The sequence below is a fragment of the Medicago truncatula genome, chromosome 5, assembly GCF_003473485.1.
Source record: "Medicago truncatula cultivar Jemalong A17 chromosome 5, MtrunA17r5.0-ANR, whole genome shotgun sequence".
Classification (NCBI taxonomy): Eukaryota; Viridiplantae; Streptophyta; class Magnoliopsida; order Fabales; family Fabaceae; genus Medicago; species Medicago truncatula.
In genome coordinates this window covers 31,236,306-31,263,056 of record NC_053046.1, presented here as the reverse complement: position 1 = coordinate 31,263,056, position 26,751 = coordinate 31,236,306, and the positions used below count along the sequence as shown (strand labels likewise).

Here is a 26,751-nt window from a genome sequence, read left to right as displayed (position 1 = left end):
TATCATCTTGAAGGGTTTTCATCACTCTTGGATTCCTTAAAAGTTCAGATAAAAGCCCATTCAATCGCGGTAGCAGATGTTTCAATTGCTGCCATAACCGTGTCTAGTAATATGCCTTAATGTTTGGTCGATCAATAACATGTTTCTGTTCATTCTTTTGATCTATGGTTTGGTTCTTAATTGAGAGTAGTATGTCTACGAAGTCTTCATGATGAGTTTTGTCTACATTAGTTGTTTGTTCATGCTCTGTTATTATCACTTCCAGCACCTCATCAAGTGATTTACTTGTTTTCTTGCAGGCTCGTGTTAATCCCTAACAGAGAGTTACATTAATAGTATCAATTATTGAAAACACATAAGAAAAAAATAATTGTATTTTTGGTTTAAATATTCTTTTATTATTGTTGTTTTGACAAAAACAAATATTGTGCTGCAAAAAAAAGTACACATTCCATTCGATGCAAATAACTCCGCTCCAAAGATATTGACGATTTAGTTCCCTCCAAAGAAACATTAGAGAAATAGTAGTTATTCAATTACATTACATCTAAAAAAAATTATGCATCTACGATAGGAATATTATGTCGCCTCTTTTTATTTTATTTTTAATAAATCATGTACAGTTGGTGACTTGGTGTTCTTTCGAACTTAAATTGAGTTAGAATTTTTGTCAAAGAATGAAATCTCAAACTTTTTTTTTTTTTAAGTACGTGAAATCTCTAACTTCTTAGTTATTTAATCCTTCAAAAAAAAACTTCTTAGTTATTTAAGAAAATATGTAAATATTTAACTATAAACTAAAGGAGCATAATTAGATAAAATATGCTTCTTGTCTTAAATTCTCTTGTATGAATAAAACAAAAATCCTCCGACTATTTTTAAGGGTAAAAACAATCTTTAAAAATTTGGCCACTTTCTTATTGACTATAGTACAATAAAAATAAAGAAACAATTTTTCATAAGCCTGCAGCTCAAAACCCACTTTTTCATCAGGCTAGATGGGACGGACAAATTAGAGAATGAACTTAAAACGTCAACTCAATTTGCTTAAAATGGTGGGTTAAACGGACCAATTCAAAGGATAAATCTGTTTTGCCACTTCTAAATTTGGATAGTGATGGGGGGAGAAAATTCCCCTACAAGGCTACAAGTAATTCATACACATATACCACGATAATTGGCATTTATGTAAAGATAGTTTTAATGCAATATCTCTTCCTTTCCTATAATAAGCTTTTAGTTCATAAACATTTAACTATTAGGTTGTTTAGCCCAAATACACTGTAGTTCATAAGTTAGCTCACATATGTGTGCAGAATCAGCCATCAAAAGTATTCATTAACATATTTTATACAAACACCATTAGACTAATTAAAAATAAAGCATCTTTACTAGTAATAACCTTGTTGAATGCAAACATAATATTGTCCCTCTTGGAACTACTATTCAAGCTTGCCATCACCTGCCAAACGATAACTTGGTATTGCGTGTAAGTGTTGAGCTCTATGTATAGATTGTCCAAATTTCTCATCCATGTTCAAATTAGAAGGACTAATATTATATGGAAGTTTCCAATTAAAGCAATGCACCAATTGAGCTATGCTTAACCTAACAGTCCTCAAAGCCAATTGAATTCCAGGGCAACGCCTACGACCAAATCCAAATGGTATACTTTCAAACTCTTGTCCTTCATAATTCAATTTCTTATTAATAAACCTCTCTGGACAAAATTCTTCAGCATTTTCTGACCAAACATTAGGATCTCTCGCTATTGTAAATGCATTTACTATAACTCGTGTCTTTTCCTTTACAAAATAACCATCAATTGTTATGTTCTCTCTACATTCACGAGGGAGTAAGAAGGGTGAAACTGGATGAAGTCTTAAAGTTTCATCAACCACCATATCTAAGTAATTAAAATTCTTCAAATCCTTTTCTTCAACCATTCTCTTATTTCCTACTTCATTTTGTATTTCATCTTGAAGATTTTTCATCACTCTTGGATGCCTTAAAAGTTCGGATAAAGCCCACTCAATTGTGGTAGCAGATGTACTAAATGATGCCACAACCATGTCTAGTAAAATAGCTTTGATGTTAGTTCGATCAATGACATGATTTTGTTCACTCCCATGATCAATGTTTTGGTGCTTAAAAGTGAGAAGTATGTCTACAAAGTCTTCATGACGAGTTTTGTCTGTATTAGTGGTTTGTTCATGCTCTGATATTATCATCTCCAACACCTCATCAAGTGCTTTGTTGGTTCTTTTGCAGGCTCGTGTTAAGCCCTAACAAATAGTCAAATTGATAACGTTAATTTCTAATTGAATATTTTCAGTGAACTTAATGGAACCATAAATGTTTTATTTGTTTTTAAAACTGAAAACATTAAATATTTTCTTTTTTGGTGTTTCGGTTTTAGTCTTTATAACATATAGTTCATTTTGATTTTGGTCATATGCAAATATGTTAATCATACTGATTTTACAATGCAGATACTTTGAATACTTAAAAAAAATATTACCTGAAGATCAAATGTGCCTAACCAAGGAACATAATCAGCCATATTAAAAGCTCCAATCAAAGCCATTACGTCTTGAACCAACCTCTTTAGGTCAATATGATCATACTTACTCCGACCCAACACCATCTTATACACAATATCCTCTATAACATTCTCTACAGCCTCACTAACATTCACAACCTCACCCTCCAGAGCAGCTTTCTCCAAAGATTTAACCAAAACATCCAACTTCTCCTTCCTAATAGGACCAAACATCTCAACTTTCGAAGCACTAAGAAGTTTTGAAGTACAAAGTTTTCTCACACTACGCCAATAAGAGTCGTACTTAGAAAACGCCAACCCTTTGCAACCATAAGACATGATCTGTGCTCCTACAAGTTCCGGTCGGTTTGCGAAAACGATGTCATGGGTTTTGACGAATGACTCTGCGGCTTTTGAAGATGAAATGACAATAGCTGGGACTTGACCTAGTTGTAAGGACATGATTGGACCATATTGTTTGGAGAGTGATTGAAGTGTTCTATGTGGAAGGGTGCCTAATATGTGGAGGTTTCCGATTATTGGTAGTGATGGTGGACCTGGTGGCTTTTTATGATTGATGGTTTTTTGTTTTGGATGCAAGAATAGTTTGGATAAAAAATATGTGAAAGTGAAGATAAGGAAAGCAAGTACTGTTGTTATTGCTGCAGAAGACATCTCTACAATGAATGGTTTGGTTTGGATCAAGTACTAAGGTTGAGGATTATCAAGAACTCCTTTTTGTCTGACTCTAAACTAGTGATGTGTTTGATTATGGATTTGTGGATGTGTAAGAGATATATACGGTACTAACCATACAGAAGTTATTATGTTATTAGGACCGACCGAACAATTAGGGGGCCAAATCTCTCACATTAGACTAGACATTCATAAATGCCATTTGCTTACCATACAGATTTTTCAAAAACATGAATGCTATGTACAAATCAAGTTGAAAATGATGAATGCCGAAAACCAATATTTTGAGAACACTTTTTAAATCAGTTTAACTGATTTAAAAAGTGCCTGAACTGCAATTAACTTTCGTTCGACGTGTTTTAGGTGCCTGTGAGCAATTTTTCGGTGTCAAAAGAACAATCTTCATCATATGAAGGGTTTAGATGAGCTCTATGGTGTTGTTTACGGTGTTTAGATTGTAACTGTGAGCAATTTTGTAACTGGAGTAATTTTGTAGTCTGCTGTATGGCATATAAATACCTCAACAGAATCTTATATCAACATAATTCAGGCTTTCTTTACTGCAAAAAATTAAAACATAATTGAGGTTTTTATTTTGCTACCTGTCCAATTTTGGTATAATCGTTTGTAGATTTGTATTCAGTTTTTGCAGTTTGTTACATGTCAATATGGTGGCACAATGGTCTGTTATACATATGTTTTCAGTTCTCTGCCTGGTTGTGAGTAGGTTTGGCATCTCTGCCTGGTTGTGACTTATGAGTAGGTTTGGTTTGGTTGAAGACCAGTCGATGACATAAACTTCTACGGCGACAAAAACGTAGAGGAATTTGGTCAATAACCACGCTAAGATAGATTAGAAACGAGGGAACGAAGAGCGTAGTGACAGAGAGATAATAGTAAAAACTGAGCACTAAATAGATATGTTGTCGAAATCATAAAATCAATTTCAGGTTTCTATGTAGGCTGTACAATATGACGAATGTGATGAATTATTCAGTTGAGTTAAACATAAGGTTGTCAACTCGAGTTTTTATATGAACTCGTTTTGCCTAGATGGAATCGAATTGTAAACTAAAATAATATTAAAATTATTATATAAATTACACATACTTATATAATATTATAAATGCATTACTAAAAAAACTATAAATGCATCAATAATCCAAAATTTCAACTTAATTATAAATCATAAACATACCAAATCTCCATAATGAAGTGTCAAGCTCGTAACTTGTATCAAACAGCATAAATTATCAATCCAAATCATAAAAACATCCACACAAAAAACTACCCAAAAGAGAAGAGTTTAATAAGTTTCTAAAGTTGTCAACAGTTAAAAGTTAAAACAAACCCCAAAAAAAGTTAATTTCTTCAATATTGGGTAATAAAAACGAGTAAAATCAAAATAAATTAACTCAATTGTACCTCGATTTTACCCAATTTCACTGCGAGTCAAATCCCTCAATATCGGATTGTGTTCCGATTTCACTCAAATCTCTCAAAATCAGAATGTATTCTGATTTCACTCAAATTGCTCAAAATCGGATTGTATTTCGATTTCACTGCAAGTCAAGTCGCTCAAAATAGGGCAATTTTACGTTTTAACGCGCAATTTTGACAACATTGGCTAAACAATATCGGGCAGATTTTTTTTTAAATAATTTTGTTTGATCACAATCCTAATCTAAGTCACCTAGAAATACATAAGACACTAACTAAAGCACATTCATATATCTAAATCATCATCTGGGTCTTCATCGGAATCTGGCATCTCATCATCTGAATCACGAAAATATATAATCTCACCTAGGTCTGAGTCCTCCTTTTTACCCTTTGAAAGAGGTGCCCCGTCACTGCTGCTCTCTTCAAGGGATCTTCTACCATCATAAATTTGAATCGGTGCACCATTTCCTAAAAGAGAAGAGCTTAGGCATAAGAGGACATATATGATTTAAACACCGTAAGAAATGGCTCAATTACAAATCTATATCATACCTTGGTGTTCAAAAGGAAGCACAACCTTTGCCCTATCAACTTGCTCCTTCTCTGACAGTTGGAGATTGAATTGTACCTGTTAAAAACATAAAGTTTCAACCTATTATTTATTTGCGGTCAATGCAAAGTTTTCAGCTTCATATCACACACCATATCTTGTTTGGTCTCTGTTACAACTGTTTGTGACTGTGTTTACGATGCATATACGTGTATATTCTGTAAAAGTACCGTCATGTGTATACGAGAAGGTGAACAAACTAAGTGCTTAGCATGTGCAGGCATGGCATCAGCACATGAGATGTTTCTTCAAAACAGATTATACCAATTGCAAATTATATATAACACATTGATAGATTTTATCATAAAAACTGTCCTGTACAATCAACTAGGTTGTGGTGCTCTAAGCAACTACATCTGATTATGAGGGCAGATTACATCTGCTGTAATGATCTAAATCGGCCCACAATTTAAAATCCTAAATTTAATGTTAGAAGCACTCAGCATTTCAATCAAAGCATCAAATAGGCACACCTAGCATCTAAATTTTCATTTCCTTAGAAAAAATACCATTGAATGATATGCTCTCTTTTATAAAGGGGGACACAACAAAAATAAGATCTCTTTAATGGATATATTTTATCTGAAAACTAATAATAAATATCTAATAATAACAAGGCTATTAGGAGTTGGGCCATTGCTTCTAGTGAAAGAGACATGACTTCACAGGAAACTAAAGAGTAATGACTGACCTTTGGCAGTAAGCCTGCAACGGTCGTTCCATCTTCTGCTGAAACAGAAGTAAAGCTGATTCCTCCTGCTTCAACTTTAAACTTTTCACACTGAATAAAAGCGATCTTACATCAGTTCACTGGTTTTGAAGATTAGCAATTCCAAATATGTTCGCAATAAGGAATAAAGAGATCACCGTCACTCTAACTCGTCCATTTCTGCGTTTGAGTCTGACATTAAATTTTCCTTGGGTAAAGTTTTTCTCCGATAAGGAGTTCTCGGAAGAATGATGATCTGATTCTACACTAGCCACCATCGAGGACATGTACTCAAGAGCAGTTGCAGCCCTCTCCTCATGAAGGTCAGAATGCAATAATCCAAATATACTTGAAATTTGATCTGCAATCATACAACAGCAATGATTTAAGAGAAGATAATGTTAGTGTCAAGCCAACCCGTGCCATAAATATTATCTACTGAAATAATCAACTAACTCACATTCTAGACTTCTGGTACTCTAAAATATTTACTCAATCAAATAAAAACAAATTAGACATACTGTACAAAAAACTGTATTCAAAATAGTACAAGAGAAAATACCATGGCTACGCAGATTGCTTAGAAGGCCTGCGACTGACTGCAAAGATGCATGTCTCAACAGTTCACTTAGCTGATAATATCCAAAAAGAATCCATTAGGATTATATATATACACAAACAAATAATACAAGAAAAACATAGAAACCGAACAGTCTTGATTAGAATATTAATGGAATTGAAAGTAATTGTAAAACTTCTTGCTCAGGAATTCTAGTGTAAAAGGAATTTTGGAAACTTGCAGGCACAAAAATTCTTTTTCTTTTTTGACAATGGGCACAAGAAAGTTAGATAGTCAGATACATATATATACACAAAAAAAAGTTTCCAATTCCATCATTAAGTTGTAACATGATATCTTTATAATGCCTCAATGGCTCGTTTATTTCTGGGGAGTTTAAGAGATGAGGCAAACTGACATATTCCATCCATACTTTCAAGTTTCTTTGAAGCTTATCACAAATTGGTTTTTATTAGAAAATGAATAGAGATAAACTGTCCAATAACAAAGATATTGTAGAACTTCGAGAGTCTTAATCTTCCTAGCCAAAGGCCCCAATTCTCTCAAAAATGACAAGATACCATACCTCTACTGCCATCCTAACTGTCTAACCAACTCAACCTAATCATTTTCAACTAAGTAACAACAAATTGGGTCGGGTTACCTGCCAGATCAGAAGTGGGCTCAAAAGTGTAAAGATAGAACAATATCAAAGAGCTCAAGTCTCAATCACCTTTTTAGCAACTTTATAAAATACAAAATAAATTAACAACTAAAGCAGCATGAATCCCCTACAATGTAAACACACAGACTCTTCTTATGATGAGAATCTATTGTTCAAGTTTGTGACTCAAGCTACTAGTCATAGATAAGGTAAAAATCTCAGAAACTGATGGAGAATATCATAAAAAGATTATTGTATCAAGGTTATTTGATTTAGCTTGAAAATAAATGAAAGAAAAAAAAATCCTTCTTACAAGTTACATAATCATAAAATTTTCAGCTAAATGCATGTAAAAAAACCAATCACCGTATACATTACAAAGCCATAAACATTGACTAGAATAGACCAACACAGTAAATTCAACTTCACTCAGAGCTATGTTAAGTCAACGGTATTTACCGAGTCTATGGCAACACAAAAGCGGACTTTATTTTCTCCAACTAAACCTGCAAGTATATGAATTGAAAAGAAAAAAAAAATCAATAGGCGACATAAATATGTTTCTTGAAGCGAAAAAAGATCACAATTCACAACCTAACAGCAAAAAATACCTCTTCCCAATTCAGTAATCGCCAAAAACAACTTATCCATATCCTTGACAGATTTGTAAGAAGTAGTAGCAAGTGAAATTTGGTCAGAAGGAATCGTAACATTTCCAGATTTCCTTGTCTTATCCTTCCAACCAAGAGGATCTGTATAACAATCCAAAACATGAATCCTGCAACATAACACATTAGAGAAGACATTATACATGTTTTCAAAAATGAAACTCTAAAAGAGTTTAACGGTTGTATTCTGCCAGGGTAAAACAATTTTACACTGACATCCAATGAGAAGCCACCATTTTTCCACGTCACACAATCAGCATCCAACCATATGAAAAGTGGGGTGACATAACAAAATAATGGATTCGTGTTGGAAGTCAGTGTAAAACTGTTTTACAACTAAGGTTCTGTTTGGCAAGATGAACGTTTGAGCTTATAGCTTAAAAGCTCATAGGACCAAAATAGACCTCTTTGTTAACAGCGGTTTCTTGTGAGCTTATAATGTGTTTTTCTAGGCTACTTCAAGTAACGTTAATACAACAACAACCAATTATTACTATCCAACTGAGTGGGGTCGGCTACATGGACCAACTTACACCAAAATGTTCTACATAAATCATATTTCAATCCAACTCATTAATCATTAAATCATTCCTAATAGTTTCTCAGTTTTTCTAGGTCTTCCTCTACCTCTTGTGATCTGACTATCCTTCATCCAATCTACTGTCCTTACCACCGAATCTACAGGTCTTCTCTCTATAGGCTTAAACCACCTAAGCCTATTTTCCACCATCTTTTCTATTATATACCTCAACTATCTCTCTAGCAGCATCTTTTCTAACGTTAATAAAAAAATAATAAATTTAACAGCTAGTTCAACAGCTTGTTTGAACTATCTTAATCAATTACTACAAATTCAATTCACTTATAAGTTCATCCACTATCAACTATCTATACTTTTTAACAAACAGAGCCTAAATGTCATTTCAATCTCCACATTAAAAATGAAAATTGAAAATTTTAATAGAGAGTAAACAGTAAAAACCAGAAATATAAAACAAGAAGGAAGTTAAAAATTGAACATAATTACCATTTGTTAGAAGAAGAAAGTTCGATTCCCTTGTTTTTCAACAAATGAGCATAAAATGAGGGACTCCGAGAAAGTGCAACGATGAGAATAGCAGTGTTGGAGTGAGATTTTGGTGAGGAAAGTTGAAGAAGAATGTGAGAGAAAACGTTGAATGCGAAAGGTGAAGAGAGAGTGTCTTTGATAGTGAGAGTGGGAGAGAGTTCTCCTTCTAACGCGCCGTCGCGTAAGGATCTGCAAATTGATTCCGACATCGTTTGTGACGGGGGTGGGAAGAATTGGAAGGTTCGAGAATCGACGGTGGCAGTTGAGTATGTTAGATATAGATTTGTAGAGTGACACTGCTCAGCTCTGATATGCTCTGCCACTGGGTTTTGGGCAGAAAGGGTTTTGATTTTTAAGCCTGGGGAGGTGTTTTTCCAGTTTTGGAGATACACTCAAAAAAATACTTTCCCATTTATTCAAATAAGATAAGGGAAATGATAATTTTTTACGAAATACATTTTTTTTTTAACCAATGCATTAGAAATCGAAATGTTTTGACATTTTAATAAAATAATTTTTTTTTTTTAAATCTTTATATAAGGTTTCGAGAGCATTCATTAACAAGACCCTTTAAATAAATATACACGGTCCAAAAAAATTAATTCAACTAACAAAAATGTTGAAATTGTTAGAGTAGATGTAAGTGATTGGATCAAAGTTAGGGTCTTCTATTTATGTGTGTAAATTTTTAATGGTGATTGTCATTTCGTTTCGTGGATTAGAATTTGGGTTAATCAGGGTCACAACAAATTTTAAGACTCAAAAATATACTTACAAGTTATTCATTAAAGAAGTTTTCATTCTGACAATGAGATTTGAATCTTTTACATCATAAGTGAATCAACTTAGTCGACTTATATCTATAATTTGACCGATAAACTAACCTAATTATAACAAATGAGTTTATAATAAAGAATAGGATGCTCTCATAATGATTAATTTAAACAAATATTTATAATCTTAGTGATCATTAATCTCACTAATTCTCAAATTTGTGTAAATCAATCTATGGTTAGGTTAAAACTCCAAACGATTGCAATATCTTTGCCAAAACTGATTTATCCACCAAGGATAGTAAGAGTTGACGATGAAAAAGACAAATTCACGTCTAAAAGAGCTACTTTCGTGAAAATAGAGAACCTTTGTTTCATAGCTTTCACGGTACCATGATTCTTCGTCTCATCTTTAAAAAATACAACGCCACTCCAAACTTCAACAGCATTTTAGAAACAGATATCTATAATGAACTTAATATCAAGTAGATAAAGACAAAAATAAAGAAAAATACATGTACAAATTCAGTAAAAGAAACATTACAAAAACGTATTTGCAAAAAAATAAAAAATACAAACACATATTTAAGTACTGCAATAATGCTTGTTCAAAAAAAAAGTAATGCAATAACAAATAATGTGGTTTCAAATTGATTGTAAATTGTAATAATTCTCTTGAAACCGTCCTTTGATGAATTTTCCTCTAAAGTCAAAAGAAAAAACAGCATTTAGACTATTCCCAAGATTCTAGTTCCTTCTTCCTTGGGGATATTGCGTTACATTTGCATCACGCTAAAGAAAGTAACCATTGAATTGAATTGAACAAAAATAATAGAAGCAGTAATAATCTAGTCAAAAAGAAAATAGTTACAATAATAATCAAAGGAGGTGAAAAGTCCACAAAAGCCTTAGTGGCAACGCTGACTGAACATATTCAATTCCAACTTTGTGGCAACTAATCAACAACCACTGATGCAAATTCAATTCAATAATTTAACATCTAAAGTAACAAAACCACATGAAACCTTCCACGACCTTTCTTCTTGGAGTTACCTTGTCCTTGTGGCAAATACAAAGTTGAATACGAAAACTATATGTTAAATTATTAATACACACTCCTAAATTTGTTGCTTGTATAAATATAAGTCTTCAATTCGTTTTCATCGAAATAGTCATAAAACATTTACATTCAACATGAGAAACATTTTATTAAGGTCAACTGCACGAGCTTTGTTCCGCAATGGTGGGAACTACCACCGCAGCTTCTCAACTGCGGTGATAGTTCAGCCGAGACACCACCAGCATGGCGGCGGTGCTTGTGGAAACTTGTACTGGCAGAGGATGTCAACTTTGCCAGAGAAAAAGGATCAGCAGACAGAGGAGAGCAAAAAAGATGCCAACCACAACGCCGTCGTTTCGAGTTACTGGGGTATCAGTAGGCCTAAGGTTCTTAAGGAAGATGGAACTGAGTGGCCATGGAACTGCTTCATGGTAAGAATACATATATAGAAAGAGGTATTAACTCTAAATTGATTTAGATATTTGCAACTTACTAAGCTATTTCTTTAGCAAAAAGTAAAATAAAGTTAAATTATTTTTGTATAAGCTAGTAAATATTTTTATTAACTATTTTGAAGAACTTATAAAAATAAGTTGAACAACTTTTGAACAAAATCACTGACTGTTTTCATAAATTCTTTCAAACAATATCTTAAAGTTAATTCTAGGGCATGAGTTACTTGATCTTGCATGCTGTTGTATTTGGATGATTTCTCATACGATCTTTTTTCGCAGCCGTGGGAAAGTTACAGTTCAGATGTGTCAATAGATGTGACCAAGCATCATGTACCAAAAACATTTGGGGACAAGTTTGCTTTCAGATCTGTCAAGTTTCTAAGAGTGCTCTCTGATTTGTATTTCAAGGTATGTGGAATATCTACTGCTACATAAAATATAATTCTATCCATCAACTATATATATAAAATATAAATGAAACATAAAAATTACTTAGGGTGCTTCATGAAGACCAAAAAATCCGTTGTCCGACTTTGGATTACTACCAGGTAAGGACTTTTTCCGTGAAAAAATCGGATTGTCAAGACCAAAAAACAATGTAATGTGTTGTAGTAAATCGGATTGGTTTACATGAGAAGAAGAGACTTGGTTATTCCAAGTTCAGCCTCTACGAAACTTTTTTACAGCGACACAATGTATCAAAATTAAATTATTGATTAATTTGAATTATAATTATTGCAGGAACGATATGGTTGCCATGCAATGATGCTAGAAACAATAGCAGCGGTCCCTGGAATGGTGGGAGGGATGCTTTTACACTTAAAATCTCTAAGAAAATTTCAACATGCCGGTGGTTGGATCAAAGCATTACTTGAAGAAGCAGAGAATGAAAGGATGCATTTGATGACAATGGTTGAGCTTGTGAAACCAAGTTGGCATGAGAGGCTTTTGGTTATTACTGCACAAGGTGTTTTCTTTAATGGATTCTTTGTGTTTTACATCCTCTCACCAAAAATAGCACATAGGTTTGTTGGTTATTTAGAGGAGGAAGCTGTGATTTCATACACACAATATCTGAATGCAATTGAAAGTGGTAAAGTTGAAAATGTACCTGCTCCTGCTATTGCTATTGATTATTGGAGACTTCCAAATGATGCAACTCTTAAGGATGTTGTCACTGTTATTCGTGCTGATGAGGCTCATCATAGGGATGTCAATCACTTTGCTTCTGTAAGTCTGCCATATTTTCATTATAATTGTGATAAATATGTTTTCATATCCCTCTATAAATATAGAATTTGAATTAACTACGATAGGTAATCTCCGCGTTCACACAGTCGGTCCTTTTGTGGATGTTGGATTGAGATTAGACCATTCAAATTTTAAGATCGATATTTTAAATTTTATAAATATTAAAATGGGCATTGAATTATGGATCGTCATATCCTTTCTCGACTCAATGGTCAAGTATGTGTCAACTGCGTGAATGCAAAGGATTGTTGACTGCATGCAATTGAATTCATAAATATATTTGACCCATTATAAATTGTTCTGAATGTTGTGTTCTTCTTTTTGTAGGATATTCACCATCAAGGAAAAGAATTGAAAGAGGCTCCAGCTCCTGTTGGTTATCATTGAGTCACTGTTTTTGTCAAAAAAAAATTATCAAAATATAGTAATTTCTTTTTTCTAGCCTTTTTTGTCTCTAAACTTTCAATTTGTGCTTGAATTGTTCAATAAATAAAATGTATTTTCAGTGTGCATTTTGTAACCTGAAAGTTTATCAATACACAATATCTCACCCAATCAAGGAATTGTTTGGTGGTCTTGGTGATGATCATGTATCTACACGTTTGATGCTTCACAGAATGGAATTAGTAAAATCAATATTAGTTTGGCTTTGGAGAGAGATTAATGGAATCAATTATTAGTAAAATTAATTTATTGTATTCAAAATAAGGGTAGTGAGTATTTTGGAGTTAACTTAGTTTGATGTAGTCCTACGAGATATATTTAAAAAATGAATCTAATGGATCATCTTATATTTAAGGATAAATAAATCTTTTAAAGAATCTTATAATTAAGAATGGGATCAAGGAAGAGAAAATTCCAAAAAGCTAGTGGCTGCTAACATTTTCAATTCCAACTTTGTAGTAAGTACTAATCAATCACTAATTTAACGAATAATTAAACATGGAAAGCAACAAAACCACATTGTTGAGACCTTCCACTACCTTTCTTCTTCCCTTTGTGACGAATACAAAATTTAATACAAAAACTATATATTAAATTATTAATATATTCTCCACTCCTTGTTATAAATCTCCACTTCTGACTTCTGAGCTACTATTTTCATCCAAGAACTCATTCAAAAACATTCTACATGAAAAACTCTTTACTAAGGTCAACGGCACGAGCTCTGTTCCACAGTAGTCGCAACTATCACTGCAGCTTCTCAACTGCGGTGATAGTTCAGCCGAGACACCAGAATGGCGGTGGCACTCGTGGAAGCTTCTACTGGCAGAAGATGTCAACTCTGCCAGAGAAAAAGGATCAGCATTCAGAGGAGAATAAGAACAGTAATGACAGCAACACCGTCGTTTCGAGTTACTGGGGAATCACTAGGCCCAAGGTTAAAAGGGAGGATGGAACTGAGTGGCCATGGAACTGTTTCATGGTAAGAATATATACTATATAGAGGAGGTATCAAAATTAATGTATGCATAAGTAAATCTGAACTGAGTTATTCTGCTTAATAATTCATTATAAATGTTGAATTTATTTATGTTAATGATCATACACAAAAAAAATCTTATGAACCTAAAATTTGTAGATAGACTTATTTATATTATATGTTGATTTGAATTTATTCAATAGAGCATCAAGTAATTTTATTCAAATTTGTCGAGCTGAGCTATTCGATAAAAACTTTTGATTTAAGCATTAGATCAATGAAATTCAATGTTGATCTAACAGTATTGTATTTCGATAATGTCTCATACTATATGTTCTCTATGTATGATGTCTGGTGCAGCCATGGGAAAGTTACAGCTCAGATGTGTCAATAGATGTGACCAAGCATCATGTACCAAAAACATTTGGGGACAAGTTTGCTTTCAGATCTGTCAAGTTTCTAAGGGTTCTCTCTGATTTGTATTTCAAGGTTTGTGGGCTTATCTACTGCTACATAACATATATTTCTATCCATAACAAAATTTATTCTTAGTGGTAACTTATTGATTCACTTGTTTCGATTCTGACTAGAACAACTTTTTACTAGAATTTACTTACTTTTGGACCGAACACTAAATTACCATAGCCTATTCCCGCTAGGAACGAGAGTGTTGAGACAACAAAAGAAAATTTAATTCCCTAGTAATTCGATGTGTTGTAGTGAAGTGTAACTTGATACATAGAAGAATTTTGATTGATGGGTTTGATTAATCTGAAATATAACTGCTGCAGGAACGGTACGGATGCCATGCAATGATGCTGGAAACAATTGCAGCCGTCCCGCCAATGGTGGGAGGGATGCTTTTACACTTGAAGTCTCTAAGAAAATTTCAACACACTGGTGGTTGGATCAAAGCATTACTTGAAGAAGCAGAGAATGAGAGGATGCATTTGATGACAATGGTAGAGCTTGTAAAACCAAGTTGGCATGAAAGGCTTTTGGTTATTACTGCACAAGGAGTTTTCTTCAATGCATTCTTTGTTTTTTACATACTCTCACCAAAAACTGCACACAGGTTTGTTGGTTATTTAGAGGAGGAAGCTGTGATTTCATATACACAACATTTGAATGCAATTGAGAGTGGTAAAGTTGAAAATGTACCTGCTCCTGCTATTGCAATTGATTATTGGAGACTTCCTAAGGATGCAACTCTTAAGGATGTTATCACTGTTATTCGTGCTGATGAGGCTCATCATAGGGATGTCAATCACTTTGCTTCGGTGAGTGTCAATCGTAATTATTTATTTTTTAATCTGTCAATTTTAATTTTGTTAAATGTGTTTTTCGTCTCTATAAATATATTATCTTAGTCTAAAAAAAGGATGAAAAACTTTTTTAAGTCATTATAATTTGTTTAAAACACTCTTGATTTTAATTTCTTTCCTCTTCATTTGCTCTGAATGTTGTGTTCATCTTTTTGTAGGATATTCACCATCAAGGAAAAGAACTGAAAGAGGCTCCAGCTCCTATTGGTTATCATTGAGTCATGTTTTTATCGATTTTTTTTATCAAATAGTGATTTCTATTTTCTAGCTAGCCTTTGTTGTCTAAACTTTCAATTCGTGTCGGAATTCTTCAATAAATAAAATGTACTTTCAATCTGCATTTTATATCCTGAAAGTTTACCAGTACTCATTACACAATATCTCATCAAATCAATGAGTTGGTGGTGGTGTTTGTTATCATCTATCAACAGGATTGATGCTTGGCAGAATGGAGTTAAGGACTTGATAATAGTTTGGCTTGGATAGAGATTAATGGAATCAGTTACCAGAAATGCCTTAATTTGTTGTATTCGAAATAGGGGTAGTGGAGTATGGATGCGTTTGTTTCAGTTTTAAAAAAAAAAATGGATTTTATATCAAAAGAATTTAGAGATTTTTTTTAGAGATTTTAAAAAAAATCTGAAGTTATTTGTGTTTGCCTACTATCCATAAAAATCCTTTTTATTTTTATTTTTAAATGAGTTATAACATGCACATGTGTTATCTCCTTGTTGAAAAAAATAGATTTTGAGAAAAGCTAATCCTAATAGCTTTTCATTTTAGGGTCAAAATAGATTTTTTTGATAAAATGATTTTTCTAAAAATCCTAAACAAACACTTAAAAATGAAAAAAGTGATTTTTTTTTAAGGGAAAAAATCTGAAACAAACGGACCCTATATTAGTGTTGAGATATGCACCTCTTGTCTTGTGCCTGATTGTATTTTTCTTTCATTGATTAGTTAATAATAGTTTCAAGTTGGATACATTCTAGTGAACAAAAAAAGTTACATACATTTCTAGATCTACCAATACTTCCATCCCACCAAAAGTTTTGATTCCTCCTGTCCTTTCTCAATTCCAATGAGTAAACTAGTGTCAGAAAAGTTTTTGTCAATCATAAATTTATAGTTATAATGCCAAGGGAAAGGCACGATGTAATATTTCAAAAAGAAAATATAATCTCAATTAAGCTTCAATCAACAGAAGGTCTCTTCAAAAGAGATCAGGCAAACAATTAATGCAAATGAAAATAAAATTAGTCTAGATAGGTCTTCCCATGTACAAAACTCTGTTAAACATATTCATACTCATAAGGAAATGTGTGCATAGCCATTTGCAGGTTCTTTTTTCTTTTGATAATATAATTTTACATATATCTTTTTTTTGTCCAAATTCTACATGTATCTGTCTATTTCTGTTCTTGGCCTATTTCAATTCCATATATCCGCGGCACATGCTCATGCTCATAAGGAAAGTTGAAACAATTTCCAAAGGTAGAGCTGGAACGATGTTCAATGCGGGGATATTATTGGATTGCAAAATTGATGGTCAAAGTCAAACCATGTAAGTCATTCCAACCTGCATTAGATGTGAATGCGGTACGCTTAAATTTGTGACCCCCCTTCTGCAGTTCTTTCTCAGGAAGGCATAAAAATAGTTTATAACTAGCTTCTTAATAAACCAAGAGTCTTTCCTTGCCCTTATATCTCCATGACCAAGAAGATAAACCAATCCAGATTCTTTAGCATTGCGTATAAAAGATAACTCTCTTTCCAGAAGTTGCTCTGCATCGAGCACAAGGGGTTTGGGAGACGGAGGGCCTGCCTCTTCTGATGTGCTGGGTTCAAAACTGGGCATGAATGATTCATTAAAATCAGCCAGAAGGGGAACACCAAGTGAGTAAACACTTCCATTTGGAGCTATGAGAACTCTAGAACCAGCGTACTCGTCCTCCAATTCAGTATCCTCATCCCCATCACTTTCCAGTGATCTCTCCTGTGCCTCGCGACGTATAAACTTCTCTAAGCTCTCCATTAGAAGCTGTTCAAAAGCCTGGTGATTTTCTTTGCGAGCATCTTTGTAACCATACCTGTGAGATATAAATGTTCAGATCAGACACGTAAGATAAAGAAACATTTTAATGACAAAGACAAAATTACAAAACACGGTACAACAACAACAACAACCAAGCCTTATCCCACTAAGTGGGGTCAGCACAAAACTACAAGACACGGTGTCTCAGATGAAAATATTGCATCCTCATGAACTAACAAACTACCCCAAAGAGCTACTAATATCTTTGTTAAATTTTCCCAAATTGTTTCCTAACCTATTCCAGAGAGAGGGGGGGAGAGAGGGAGATTTGAAGCTATAGCACTATTAGCATGTTTCTAAAAAGTAATATGCACTTATAGCACTTATTACCTGGCAATACAACGAAATAAATGATAGCTTCTTTGGCAAACACGCCGAAATAGAAACCTTTCACTTTGAGGCACCATAGCAACTGGAACGTACTTGATACTCACGAATATTATCATGGAATGTATTGCTGGAAGTGTCGTTAGAAAATGCCCAAAAATTCCTGGAATTCCTTTGACTAACTCATTATAAAGTAGACCAATTCCAGGAGCTCGTATTGTCCCAAGATTGCAGCCCAATTCTCGCATTAAATCCGGTGACAACTTTTGTTTGACTTCAGTTTCATACTTGAGCTTGCTTCCATAGTTCCATATGAACATTATAAAAAACATAATTGCAGCAAAGACCAATATAATCCAACTTCCATCTGTTATGCTCCACAAAACCGATGAAAAGAAAACCAACTCTAAACCCAAGAAGACTCCCAGGAAACTCATCACTATGATGATGTGCATCTGCCATATAAGAAGCATAACAAGAGTAACTAAAATGGTGGTCATCATCATCACCCCCAGCTCAGCAATGCCTGAAAGATGACAAAGGAACAGGCTGAAAACAAATACATTTTCATATATAATATATTACAACAATATTGAAGAAATTCAGTGTTTTAGTTAGAACCAAAGAAAAAACTGTCTTCCCCTATCTAAGCTTGCATGATCCAATTATTATCGACATATTCATTTTACAAGCTCAAACCGCGAGGTTAAAGCTTTTCCCTGGATAAATAAGAAATGTTTTGCCAATGAGAATTGGTTAAACCAGTAGGATCGAGTAGCATACAAATAAAAGGTCTTGGGTTTTGATTGGTATCAGAGCCTAACACTTGTTGAAGCATGCCGCATGTTCTAACCATGGTTTTGAATTGTGGCTGCGGTCGTTGCGATCGCAGTCATTGTTGTTGCTGCGACACTTTGTGGCGTGAAATAATTTTAAATTTTCACCCACTACACTACTTACCCACCATAGCAGAGACTCAATTTTCTCTGTAAATACTGGTTGGGAAGTCCTTGAAATACACAGTTGAGAAATTGTTAAGGTAAGATTTTCATTAGATCTAAAGCAGATTGGGATTCGGGGTTCTAAAATTTAATTTTTAGTCAGATGATTCGGAAAAACATGGCCAAAATATATTAGTTATTGAACTTTATGTGATGCGGTTACGATGTGGTTGTACATGTGACTGGAGATCCCACTGCAATTGCGGTGCGAAGCCGTTGCGGAGGATACAACAGCAATACTGCAGCCACAATTGCTGATACCGACCACAATTTGAAACCATGGTCTTAACCTTGGAACTGGGAAACCTCTCTTCCACCCGAACCATTATGAAATCTTGGGGAGGAGGCAATGCTTGATCTCGTCCATTTGGAATAGAATTGTTGGATGAAACCATGTATACCTATACTGACATCATATTTTCTGAGCATACAGCCAGTGTTTGAAAAACTGCTAAATGAACATTTTCACACATTCAGCAGATTTCTATGGTATCTAAGCTAGGTAAATTTATGATACTGGTGTAAATTCAGGTCAACCAGCAAAAGCTAATTGGGTCCTCTTAAACAAGGATCCACCGACACTATTAGTATTCTTGGACTATATTCAAGAATTTCCAAAGAGAAATATCAAGAGTGAAGCTCAGTGCCTTTCCAGTTAATTGCAGCCCCATAAGCTTCTCGAGCAATCTATTCTACATAGTCGATCCCACTAAACTTACAATTTGACAAGTATTTAATGCATGCGGCTGATAAATTTGAAAAATTTATCAAGATAAAATAAATATTTTGAAATAAAAGAATTACCATATGCATTTCCAATCTCATCAATGCTGGATATAGTGCAGACGAACACCAGAGAAACAGCCAACAGGAACCAGTTTATGACAGGGATATAGATTTGACCCATAAATTTACGAGAGGTGTGAATTATTTTAAGTCGAGGGAAACAACCAAGAGCAGTTGACTGTTTTATGCAAGAAAATGTAGCTGTTGTCATAGTCCGACTTGCAATTAGTGCAGCAATGTTGGCGATGAGAAAAGTTGGCCAGAATGCACCACCTGCAAATAAAGAATAGTATTACACCGAAGTTTATGGGAAGTGCAGAGACGAGCCATTGTAAAGCATGCAAACATACTGACACCTACTTGGAACAGAAGAAAAAAAGGCTTCACCAGCATCAGCATGGTGTTCCATAAGGTATGCAGCTTGACCCAAATAACCCAATAATAGGCACGGCAAAACAAGAAATAAAAATGTAATCTGCAAACAAACCACCATCAGTTTCATCAATATATAAGTTGATATGACAAAAGATGTGAAAGAATTCCAACCAGAAGCCATGATAGATAAAACATAGACATGATTCATTACCTGAACTGATCGAACAGAGAAGTAGCAAAGATCTGCAAACATGGCTTCAGAGCCTGTAACATGATCCAATAACAATGTTAATTCATAGTGGATGGGATTTGTGCATGCCAGCAACAGTTAAATCAAAAATACATATTTACCGCATCTCAACATCAACGTGATGGGGAGGATAATGTAATAGCTTTTTTGTTTGGCGTACAAAAATCAGACTGTGTTAGGATATTTAATGATGGGGTAGAATGGAATAGATTAGAGTGGAGTTGAATGAAATAATTTTTCACACCATTGTCTAGATATATTTTTATGATAAACGGGTTTAAATTTTCATACCATTGTATAAAAAGTAGACGGGTAGACAACAAGATTAATAAATATTATTTTTTTTCAATTACATACCCCAAGAAGAGCAGAGAAAGATAGAGGTGGCCTATGAAATAGAATGCAATATGTCCCATAAGATTTTATTACAGTTCATCTTATTTCAAACAATCCAAAATACAGCCTTAAGGGGAGTTTGTCTCTTGCTACAAGGTCTGGATGCCCATATCCCTCATCAAAAGCTTACAGTGGTACTTACAAATGACCTATCAACGAAAGACCACTGGCTAGAATCAAAACTACCATTTTATCGACACTATCTAATCATACTAATTCAGCCAACTCTAATGGGAATAATACATGTTTCTCAAACAATAGTATAATTTTTCCATGAATTTCACAGGCCTGTCTGGATTGTGGTTTATTTGGGCTTATCTACTAGCAAAGTTTTGTGAGACCGTTTGGGAGAACTTATGAAAACAGCTTATGACAATGTTCATGTGTTTTTTTCAACTTATTTTCATAAGTTCTCCAATATAGCTTATGTAAACAACTTATAGCACATACAGAAACAATTTAACGCTATTTTATCTTTTGCTATAAAAATAGCTTATGCAAGCATATACTTAAGCGTTTATTATGATAACAGGGTAAGCTGTTTACCCAAGCAGGTAATCAAATAAAAAACTAACCAACCCACAAATCAATACTCCTGCTTTTCTATACTAGATGCATGTCACCACTATGACAGGGTATTTTATTCAGAATAATGAATCATCTATGGCACACAAAAGCAACACTATAGCGGCTACACATTGCATCACTCAGGTGCTCATATGCATCCCATTTTTGGGTAGCAGCTAGTCTCTGCATACTCAGACTGCTATAACAGAAAAATGCAGTCCCTCCTATATAGTAAACCAGCTGCCACCCATCCATCCCAACATAAATATTAACAAAACAAACATTTGTCGTTAAAAAAAAAAAAACAGTAAACCAGCTAAAAAACTACATTTCATTTTTTTGCTTTCAAACTTTTTGTTGTATGGTCTGGTGATTTCTTGCGTGTTTTAAATTCAAAGACAATATATGGTTTGAAGCCTATATTCCTTGATCATTCATGCAAGACATGTTACCAAGTTGATCAGTGGTACTCTTAACTATCAATACTTAAGCACTTAAACCTGAATCTTTTTTCAAGCACCAAAGAAAAGAAAGACTCAGGTCCCAAACTCCATTGAATCTCAAAATCATGATAGATGCCAGTAGGCATTTCATTAAACTTCAGATAGTAAATGGAAAAATCAAAATTAGCCATTGTAATTGCTACCAGCACATTGGTTTAAAAATAGAGAAAAACAGAGACATCAATAGAATCAAAATATACACGACAAGAGAGAATATATATTATCACATCTACCATATCAATGATTCTGCATATGTGTTTACCAGTTGCACACAGAAGACAGCCCCCAAGAGAATACCATGCTTTAGTTGAATTCCTTGCAAAGAAATAATAGATGTGAATAGGATTAAAAGCCCTAAAAACGCTGCTGTCATATTTGACAAGATTGTATACACCATTGCCCGCAAGAGAACAGAACCATATAAACAATGCAGGTCCTACAGCAAGCCCAACTTTACTTGTTCCATACTTCTGTAAACTGAACAAAACGACAAGGCAAGCAACAGAAATCATCACCACTTCATCTGCATAATCAATGAAAAAGTAGAAAAAATTAATCCAGCTACATAAGTAATTCTAAAATTGAAATATTTAACCAATTTTTCCCAGTTTCCACCAGATTTGCCTAAACTATAGGAACGGCATCCTGTACACACTTAGGTTGAATTAATATACAAAGCATAAGCACCCTATCAACACATAACTGAATTTTCTCACCAATGGACCAAAGCATAGTTCAGGCAACTTTACACACCAAAATAATACCTCGAAAGCTAGTGCTATTAATGGAGAAGCAAAAATTATTAATTTCTAAGTAGAAAGAAAGACAAAAGATATGCTATGATCATAATGTGTCTGTGGGTAATATCAAATGCAGGTATTAACGCACAAGAGCTTGTTAATAGGTTAACACAATACCTTGTTGAATTGCATCTACCCCAACCTTCAAGCCATTAACAGATGATAGTACTGCAAGAAGAAAATTTTGTAAAGTAAGAATCAATATGAAGTAAACAAGAGCTTATTGAAAACAACAGCTGGCCATGAACACAAGCAGCAAGATGTCATCAGAATTTACAAGCATGATATATCTATCAATCTGAATTCTAAACATACTATGACAAAAGCATTTGTGTAGAAGTTACACAATACATGATACTAGAGCAGTAAGTAACCTGACATTGCTGGTGTAACAACCCCATTAGCTATCACCATAGAAGTACCAGCAAGAACTAATAATAGCAGAATCTTCTTCAGAGTGAATGAAGACTCCAGCCTTTCCTTGAGTTTTAAAGACCTTTCAAGCTCAGCAGACGGAACCTTTAGCCTAAAGCCTGATATACGGGCATCTGACGGCAACTGATTGGGAAGAAGATTCACCTTAGCATTTCGACAAATCAAGGAATACAATGCAAATGTACCACCTGCAATGGTTTCAAAACAACTATAAACAAAACCAAAGATAGAGTATATAAGAGGAAATGAGAAAGAAATATTTTATCTTTAAAAGACTAAATTCACCACCATACCTTCGCCGTCATCATTGGCCCAGAGAACGACAAGAACATATTTGAGGAAAGGAATCAAGATTAAAGTGTACAAGACAAGTGATAATGCTCCAAGAATGTCTTCATTGTCATTAATAGGTGCCTTTCTAAACATAACACTGAAGGTATATAATGGGCTTGTTCCAACATCACCAAAGACAACACCAAGAGTTTGAAAAGCCAACACAATTTTCTTTCCCGTGGTCATATCCTGCAACAACAAAACACAATGAAGAAAATAGATACAAAAAAATACTAAAACTGACAAAAATTGATTTTGTAACTTTATTTCAGTTAAAAGTGAATTGAATGTGAAGTGGTTTATGTTTACATACATTCGCGTAAAGTGAGTTAAACATTAAATTTGAGTGTAAAAATCACGTTTTGAGTTAAAAACGACAAATCTTAGCTTCAAGTTAGAATCAATTCTAGGGAAAAATCAATTCCAATAGACATCACCCAAACATGTTGAATCAATTTAATATGTTTGGACTCACTTTTGGCTCTCACTACTGTAAAACCATACACACTAGCAGAATTCACATCACAGCTGCATAACGAATCTTATGATCAGCACAGTGTGTGTTTAGTTCTGAATGATTTTGAATGAATTGATTATGTAAAATTGATTTTGACTATAAGTGAGTTGAATGTGAAGTAATTTATGTTTGGATACATTCATTCATGCAAAAATGAGTTAAAAAATAAATTCAAAGATAAAAATCAATTCTAGAAGCCAAAAGCTACGATTTTTAGCTTCAAGTTAAAATCAATTCTTGAGACAAAATCAATTCTGCTCGAGAACAACCAAACATGTCAAAATCAATTCTACACTACTAGAATCAATTTTGACTCCTCAAAAAGTGGAAGTAAACATACACTAAAAGTATGTTTGGTTCTACGCGGTGACACAAATTAATTTTGAATGTAAAGTGGTTTATGTGTGGATACATCATTGATGCAAAAGTGAGTTGAAAAATAAATTCAAGGCAAAAAATCAATTCTGGAAGCCAAAAGATTCTGGCTTCAAGTTAAAATCAATTCTTGAGGCAAAATCAATTCTACTAGAGAACAATCAAACATGTCAAAATACACCAACAACAACAACAACCAAGGCTTATCCCACCAAGTGAGGTTGGCTACATGGATCAAATTACGCCATAATGTTCTATCGTAAACCAGGTTTCAGTCCAACTTGTTAATCTCTAAATCTTTCTTAATAGTTTCTCTTATAGTTTTTCTAGATCTTCCTCTACCTTTGGTTATCTTTCATTTGATCTACTCTCCTTAGGTGTGTTTGGTTCTACGGTTGTGAGAATTGATATTGAATAAATTGATTTTGAGTAAAAGTGAGTTGGATGTAAAATGGTTTATTTTTGAGCTTATGCAAAACAGTTTATGCAAATAAATAAGTTTTTATGTATTATTCATAAGCTTGTCAAGGTAGTTTATGAAAACACAGCTTATGCATATACAATTTTTTTTAGTGAGAGCTTATGAATTAATATAAAAGCTTATTTATTTGCATAAGCTATTTTTCATAAACTCAAAAATAAGCCAATCAAAACGGACAACAAGAACCCTAAAGCTACTAGCTTCAACTAGAATCAATTCTACAAGCAAAATCAATTCTACTCCTCTAGAATCAATTTCTCCCCTTCCAAAATCAATTCTACTCCTCTAGAATCTATACGTCTTCTCTCAAAAACAATTCTACATTACTCGAATCAATTTCGACTCCTCAAAAGGCGGAATCAAACATAATATAGTACAAATACAACTTGAGAAACAATTTAATTAAATACCTAATCACTAATAATTACTAAAAATCAATCCATTAATACAAAAACCAAGCATTAAAAAAACTACCAAAAAAAAAAACCACACACCTCATAGTGATGAGTATGAGCACCAGGAACCTCAAGAGCTTCAACATCAAACGAATCAATTCTAGGACCAGTACGAATAAGCTTCATTTCAGCATTATCTTCATCTTCAGAATCAAACATAGATTGATGGCGCATATCAGAAGCATCGTAATCCTCGATCTCAGATGGATCCTCGTCTTCTTGAAAAACCCATCTTGATTCGGTTGAGTCGAAGGATAATGCACTTCCGGGATCGTCTTCTTCTTCCGTCATTGAATTGTTGTTTCTAAGGTTTTCCATTGGAAGCAGAATGATTGAAGAAGATGAAGATAGTTGTTGTAACTGAAAATTTGTTTCAAATGGAATATTTGTATGAATTCAACAATTGCCCCATTTTTTAATGTTAAAAAAAACAGGAACAAAAGTATGTGTTTGTTGTGATGATGGGAAGTGTGAATTTTTCACGTGGCAAAGCATGAGATTTGCCTAGGAATCATTTTGAAAAAAATAAAATAAAAGGAAAATGTGTTTTTTTCTTTTTTTTTTTTACATATAAATTTGGAGTAAATCATCCAAATTTTCTTAAAAGTTTTTGATAATACCAAAATTGTCCTTTTATATAAATTTTCTTAAAACCCTAATTTTATTCATTGCCAGTGAGTTTCACCCTCTTTCACCCCACAAAGCGATCGATCAAACAATTTGATGTTCAATATCAATCCCCATGAAAATTAAAGAGTGAATCAACATATTTTTCATCCATACTCAATTGGATATAAGTAAGTGAATTTTTTCTTCTATTTGCTAGTTTCAATTTTTTTCCTTCAACTGCACTGATGCACTGTACGATTACGGTTTTAATTTACATTGGCAAGGTTAACTTAAACTGAGTTTACATTAACCTACTTAAATTGAGTTTACATGAACCTACTTAAACTAAGTTTACATGAACCTACTTAAACTGAGTTAACATGAACCTACTTAAACTTAAACTGAGTTTACATGAACATACTTAAACTGAGTTTACATGAACCTACTTAAACTAAGTTTACATGACCTACTTAAATTTAAATTGGGTGTACATGACCTAACTTACATAAACTGAGTTTACATGAACCTACTTAAATTAAGTTTACATGAACCTACTTAAACTGAGTTTACATGTGCATACTTAAACTGAGATGACGTATAATCATTGAATAAGATTGAACTTTTAGATGTGCACTTAAACTAAGTTTACATGACCTACTTAAACTTAGTTTACATGAACCTACTTAAACTGAGTTTAAGTTGGTACACTTACTTAAATTTAGTTTACATGAACTCAGTTTACATGACCTACTTAAACTCAGTTTACATGAACCTACTTAAACTGAGATTAAGTATATACACTTAAACTCAATTTATATGACCTACTTCAACTAAGTTTAAGATGAAATTTTATGAAAGGGTAATCTTGTTATTTTGAGGTGCAACCATGATTAACTAGGGTGCTAGTAGAAAAACTCAAATTTTTATTATCATTTAATTTTTTTTATTAGGAAAAAAAAAAGCTCCTTTGACAAATTTTTGAGAGAGATCCTCCAACAATGTTAATAGGTATTAAGAAAAATAATTGTAGTGAAAAATTCCTGCAAAAAATAAAATAAAATTGTGAAAAATTTATCAAAAATTTATGTTAGTTTTATATATTTATCAAAAAGTTAAATAAGGGTATTTTTGCAAGAAAAACATAAGTGCATGTGAATTTTGAAAATAGTCTTTATATTAAAAAAAAAAAAAAGTAGAAG

At 33.6% G+C, this 26,751-nt stretch overlaps 5 protein-coding genes across 5 annotated transcripts; 2 read left to right on the top strand and 3 right to left on the bottom strand.

Moving 5' to 3' along the window:
• Window positions 1–1,204: 1,204 nt before the first annotated feature.
• Window positions 1,205–4,327, bottom strand: LOC11416561 (cytochrome P450 CYP736A12). Its single transcript, XM_003615626.4, has 2 exons — window positions 2,522–4,327; window positions 1,205–2,285 (listed from the first exon to the last, which is right to left on the bottom strand). The coding sequence occupies exons 1-2, from the start codon at window positions 3,215–3,217 to the stop codon at window positions 1,443–1,445; spliced, it is 1,539 nt and encodes a 512-aa protein (XP_003615674.2). The 5' UTR covers window positions 3,218–4,327; the 3' UTR covers window positions 1,205–1,442.
• A 442-nt stretch (window positions 4,328–4,769) lies between these two features.
• LOC11415575 (elongator complex protein 5) lies at window positions 4,770–9,361 on the bottom strand. Its single transcript, XM_003615627.4, has 8 exons — window positions 8,919–9,361; window positions 7,835–8,001; window positions 7,683–7,729; window positions 6,563–6,632; window positions 6,159–6,361; window positions 5,983–6,072; window positions 5,234–5,309; window positions 4,770–5,149 (listed from the first exon to the last, which is right to left on the bottom strand). Exons 1-8 carry the CDS (start codon window positions 9,167–9,169, stop codon window positions 4,965–4,967), a joined length of 1,089 nt encoding a protein of 362 aa, XP_003615675.1. The 5' UTR covers window positions 9,170–9,361; the 3' UTR covers window positions 4,770–4,964.
• A 1,445-nt stretch (window positions 9,362–10,806) lies between these two features.
• On the top strand, window positions 10,807–13,157 carry LOC11416562 (alternative oxidase 3, mitochondrial). The gene is made up of 4 exons (XM_003615628.4): window positions 10,807–11,224; window positions 11,528–11,656; window positions 11,990–12,478; window positions 12,827–13,157. Exons 1-4 carry the CDS (start codon window positions 10,928–10,930, stop codon window positions 12,884–12,886), a joined length of 975 nt encoding a protein of 324 aa, XP_003615676.1. The 5' UTR covers window positions 10,807–10,927; the 3' UTR covers window positions 12,887–13,157.
• Window positions 13,158–13,273: 116 nt separating this feature from the next.
• On the top strand, window positions 13,274–15,592 carry LOC11410953 (alternative oxidase 3, mitochondrial). The gene is made up of 4 exons (XM_003615616.4): window positions 13,274–13,925; window positions 14,283–14,411; window positions 14,714–15,202; window positions 15,406–15,592. The coding sequence occupies exons 1-4, from the start codon at window positions 13,632–13,634 to the stop codon at window positions 15,463–15,465; spliced, it is 972 nt and encodes a 323-aa protein (XP_003615664.2). The 5' UTR covers window positions 13,274–13,631; the 3' UTR covers window positions 15,466–15,592.
• Window positions 15,593–16,482: 890 nt separating this feature from the next.
• LOC11409924 (potassium transporter 7) lies at window positions 16,483–25,390 on the bottom strand. The gene is made up of 10 exons (XM_003615615.4): window positions 24,983–25,390; window positions 23,076–23,304; window positions 22,722–22,970; window positions 22,465–22,515; window positions 21,810–22,070; window positions 20,043–20,095; window positions 19,817–19,931; window positions 19,475–19,729; window positions 17,673–18,195; window positions 16,483–17,337 (listed from the first exon to the last, which is right to left on the bottom strand). Exons 1-10 carry the CDS (start codon window positions 25,259–25,261, stop codon window positions 16,803–16,805), a joined length of 2,550 nt encoding a protein of 849 aa, XP_003615663.2. The 5' UTR covers window positions 25,262–25,390; the 3' UTR covers window positions 16,483–16,802.
• Between the last annotated feature and the right edge of the window lie 1,361 nt (window positions 25,391–26,751).